This window comes from Wolffia australiana, chromosome 6 (genome assembly GCF_029677425.1).
Source record: "Wolffia australiana isolate 7733 chromosome 6, ASM2967742v1".
NCBI classification, from domain to species: domain Eukaryota; kingdom Viridiplantae; phylum Streptophyta; class Magnoliopsida; order Alismatales; family Araceae; genus Wolffia; species Wolffia australiana.
This window is the reverse complement of record NC_135840.1, coordinates 1,264,043-1,268,578: the sequence shown is the minus strand read 5'-3', so window position 1 is coordinate 1,268,578 and position 4,536 is coordinate 1,264,043. Positions and strand designations below refer to the sequence as shown.

Here is a 4,536-nt window from a genome sequence, read left to right as displayed (position 1 = left end):
AGACACAGAGATAGATATATAAATAGATAGATAGATAGATAGAAAGACATAGAGCGAAAGAGAAGAGAGAGAGACGCAAAGAGAAAGACAGACGAGAGGAAGAGAGAGACACAAAGAGAAAGACATAGAGCGAAAGAGAAGAGAGAGAGAGACGCAAAGAGAAAGACAGACGAGAGAAAGAGAGAGACACAAAGAGAAAGACAGAGCGAAAGAGAAGAGAGAGAGAGAGACGCAAGGAGAAAGACACAGAGAGAGGAAGAGAGAGGAGAGAGAAACGCAAAGAGAGAGAGAGAGAGAGAGAGAGAGAGAGAGAGAGAGAGAGAGAGAGAGAGAGAGAGAGAGAGAGAGAGAGAGAGAGAGAGAGAGAGAGAGAGAGAGAGAGAGAGAGAGAGAGAGAGAGAGAGAGAGAGAGAGAGAGAGAGAGAGAGAGAGAGAGAGAGAGAGAGATCACGCGTGGTCTTCACAACAGCCGCCACGACGCTTGCAGAGCCGACCATCTCCAAACGGTGGCGTTGATACTCGGCACCAACATCTCAACCCAGCCCATCACTCACCTTCACAATCAACACCCGCAGGCATCAGCGCAAGTCACAGCAATCGACCCACGCCCCACATCTTTTTCTTCGGAGAGAAGATGAACCCCGTTCTCGATCCCATGACGGGAGATCCAAGCGTAGATCAAGGAAACGAGACGCTGGTTCATCTTCTTCGCAACTTTTCGGAAGGAATTTTCTCCCCTCGTGGGCTAGATCTTAATCACCTGCGCTATTCCCTCTCAGAGATCATTCCTCGCCTCGAGAAAGCTTTCAGAAACTCCGCCCGCGAAATCCTTCTCTCGGCTCGCCATGGCAGCCCTCTTAGGCGTCTCGTCGCCATCTTGGTGAGTTCTACTCTCGCATTAACATCAACCCATTTGAATGCCCGTCATCTGTTCGAAATATTGCTTGCTTTCTTTGTCGATTGGATGGAAAACTCTTTAGACTAGTCAATGCCTGTTCTACTGATTGTTGGGGAGGATTTTTGTTGTTTAAAACTGCCGTTCCGTCTTTCTAGTGATGAAGTTTGTTAAAGATTGTTATTTTCGTCGACTTGTGTTTATTTTGAGCTGTTTTTTCCCTCATCTACATCGGTCCATTTGAATGCTGGACATCTGTTCGAAAGATTGCTTTCTGTCTTTGTCAATTAAATGGAGAACCTTTTAAAATAGTCAATGCCTGTTCTAGCGAATGTTGGGGAGAATTTTTGTTGTTTAAAACTGCCGTTTCGTCTTTCTAGTGATGAAGTTTGTTAAAGATTGTGATTTTCGTCGACTTTTGTTTATTTAAGCTTTTTTTTCTCTCATTAACATCGACCCATTTGAATGCCGGTCATCTGTTCGAAAGATTGCTTTCTGTCTTTGTCGATTGAATGGAGACTCTTTAGACTAGTCAATGCCTGTTCTACCGATTGTTGGGGAGGATTTTTGTTGTTTAAGACTGCCGTTCCGTCTTTCTACTGATGAAGTTTGTTAAAGATTGTTATTTTCGTCGACTTGTGTCTATTTTGAGCTGTTTTTTCTCTGGTTTGCATTTCAGTTTGGGACGATCGCCGCAGTCTTGGCCACGGGATCGGCCGTGTTCTTGATGTTCTTCATCGTGGCAACTCTAAACGCCATTATCATCTCACTGCTTGTGTCTTTGGCTGTTGCTGGAGGGTTCTTGGCTCTTTTCTTCTCCTGTTTAGTGGCAATGTACATTGGGGCATTGTTGGTTGCTGGATTTGTTATATCCATCGTATCCATAGCTACCATCATTGGTGCCCTTTTCACTGCAGGTGATTTTATTCAGCATCAAAATTTATTTTTCAATCATGTTTCGCGACAGAAACTTTTCACTATCCAGTCATCATCGCTGCCCTTTTCGTTCAAAACTAAAATTATCCAGTCATAAGATAAGTCCTTGAAATATTGTGTTGATGGTGCCAAAGTAATTAGCATTAAATGAGGGTGGAACCCTGTTATGGAAACTTACAAAATTCTAAAATCAATTCGGGGTTCGTTGTCTTTAGATTTCTTGTCTGGATACTTTTGGTATCATCTGAATTTCGACCCATCATTAGAATTTTTTTCCGTAGATCAAATTATTTTATTCACATTCCATCAGTATTATGAGCATCTGCTGCAAGGATTAATTAAAAAGTAGTTTTTGACTACTTGTGTCAATTTCTCTATAAAATTAGAAGGAAAGTAATATAAGTTCAGTCATTAATTTTTGAACTATTATCATTTTTTAGCATCTTCAAAAAAAATCATTTTTTAGTTGCCTATTTAAATGCTTTGTACAAAGAGAAGTTTTCGATCATTGGGAAACAGTCTACTCTTTATTCTTTTATTATTTTTTATCATGTGATTAATTCCCAAACAAAACGATGACAAAGCAAAAAATTTCAGGATGGGTCGGATTAATCGGAACTATTTTCGTGACTGCCAAGAAAGGGTTGGAAATCGCCAGACAATATGTAAGCTTGGGTGCAGAAGCACAGAACCCTGAAGCTAAGGAAGACTGACTGTCAATAGGCTCAGAATTGGTAAATTTCAAACAACATAGCAAAGTTTTCCTGTTTCATCTGATATCATATGTTCGTTAGTATATAACATTGATGTGCACATCAAAATCTAAATGCATAAATGAGGTATCTTGCCTAAATCTAACTCTCACCTCTTTCATTCTCTCTTTCTCCCAATTAAGTCCTCTCTCTCTCTCTCTCGCTCTCTCTTTCTCTCAATTAAGTTCTCTCTCCCTCTCCCTTTCTCGCTAGTTCTCTCTATATATATCTCTCTCCCACTCTCCCTTTCTCTTCCTCTCTCTCTCTCTCTCTCTCTCTCTCTCTCTCTTCCTCCTGTTTATCTTTCCCTCTTTCTCTTTCTCTTCCTCTTTTTTTTATCTCTCCCTCTCTCCATTTCTCTTCCTCTCTATTTATCTTCCTTTATCTCCCTCTCTCCCCCCCACTTTCCCTTTATTTACCACTCTTTCTCTCTCGGTTTTCTCCCTATTTATCTCTCTCGCCTTCTGTTTCTCTATATTTATCTCTGCCCCTCTATCTTTCTACATTTAGCTCTCTCCCTCTCTTTCTCTCTGTTTGTCTCTCCCCGTCACTTTCTCTTTTTATATTTGTCTCTCCCTCTCTTCTCTCTATTTCTCTTTCTTCACTCTTTCTCTATATTTATCTCTTTTCCTCCACTTCTCTCTATTTATCTCTCTCCATTCCTCTCTATTTATCTGCCTCTCTTCCTCTCTCCCTCCCTCTCTGTCTCTCTCTTTCTATTTTTTTTGAAGAAATCTCTTTCTCTCTTTTTATATCTTTCCCTCTCTCTCTCTCTTGCTCGCTCTCTTTCCCCCTGGCCCTCGTACCCTCATTTCTATCTATTTATCTGTCCCTCGCTCTTTCCCTCTCTTTCTCTCTGTCGCTCTATTCATCTCTCTCTCTCTCTCTATTTTTTGAAGAAATCTCTCTCTGTTTATCTCTCTCCCTCTCTTTCCCTCTGGCCCTCACACCCTCATTTCTATCTATTTATCTCTCCCTCTCTCTTCCCCTCTCTTTCTCTCTGCAGCTCTATTTATTTTTCTCTTCCACTCTCTTTCCCTCTAGTCCTCTCTCCCTCTTTCATCTATCTCACCCTCTCTTTTCCTCTTCTCTCTCTTTTTATCTCCTTTCCCCTTTTCTTTATATTCATCTCTCACCTTTATTTCTCCAAAGTTATCTATCCCTCTCTGTATATTTATTTGCCTCCCTCAGTTTCTCTTTAATTATCTTTCCCCTCTCTGTCTCTCCCTCACTTTGTCTATATTTATCTCTCTCCCTCTCTCTCTCTCTCTCTCTCTCTCTCTCTCTCTCCCCCTCCCTCTCCCTAAATTTTTCCCTCCAGTTATCTCTCTCCTCCTCTTGTCCTCTTGTTATCTCTTCCTCTCTCTCTCTCTCTCTCTCTCTCTCTCTCGTTATCTCCCTCTCTTTTGGGGAAAGATGACATTTTGGCCAGGCATGATGGTCTTTAACAGACACATGTTCAGTCATCCATTCATGGGGTTCATTTTTTTTGAAAGACTTCATGGGGTTCATTTTCTCCCATCATCTGTACAAGTTTGCCATTGTCACCATTCCGTCATCAGCCCCATTCTGTCATTCATCCATATGGATGACATATTGCAATATCGAAATGGAGAGAGCGAGAAAGAAATGTAGAGAGAGAGAGAGCGAGGGATAGACAGAGAGAGAAAGAGTAAAAGACTGAAAGGATGAAGCGAGGGAGAGAGAGAGAGCAAGAGAGAGAAAGTTATACTGAGAGACAGACGGAAGAAGTTGGTTCTAAAAATGACCTGATAATGCCAATTATTCACATCTTTGGACCAATGATGGATGACAGAAGGAAAGGACTAAACAGCCATTTCAAGACAACATCAATACATGACATATACATGCACATATTAGCTGTTGATACATGCACATATTAGCTGTTGGTATGAACAAGTGCTAACATGACGTCACATTTCTCAACAATAA

General features: G+C 41.1%; 1 protein-coding gene across 1 annotated transcript; it reads left to right on the top strand.

Moving 5' to 3' along the window:
• The first annotated feature begins 494 nt into the window (after positions 1–494).
• LOC144704754 (voltage-dependent L-type calcium channel subunit) lies at positions 495–2,684 on the top strand. The gene is made up of 3 exons (XM_078577278.1): positions 495–880; positions 1,575–1,812; positions 2,429–2,684. Exons 1-3 carry the CDS (start codon positions 635–637, stop codon positions 2,542–2,544), a joined length of 600 nt encoding a protein of 199 aa, XP_078433404.1. The 5' UTR covers positions 495–634; the 3' UTR covers positions 2,545–2,684.
• Positions 2,685–4,536: the final 1,852 nt, after the last annotated feature.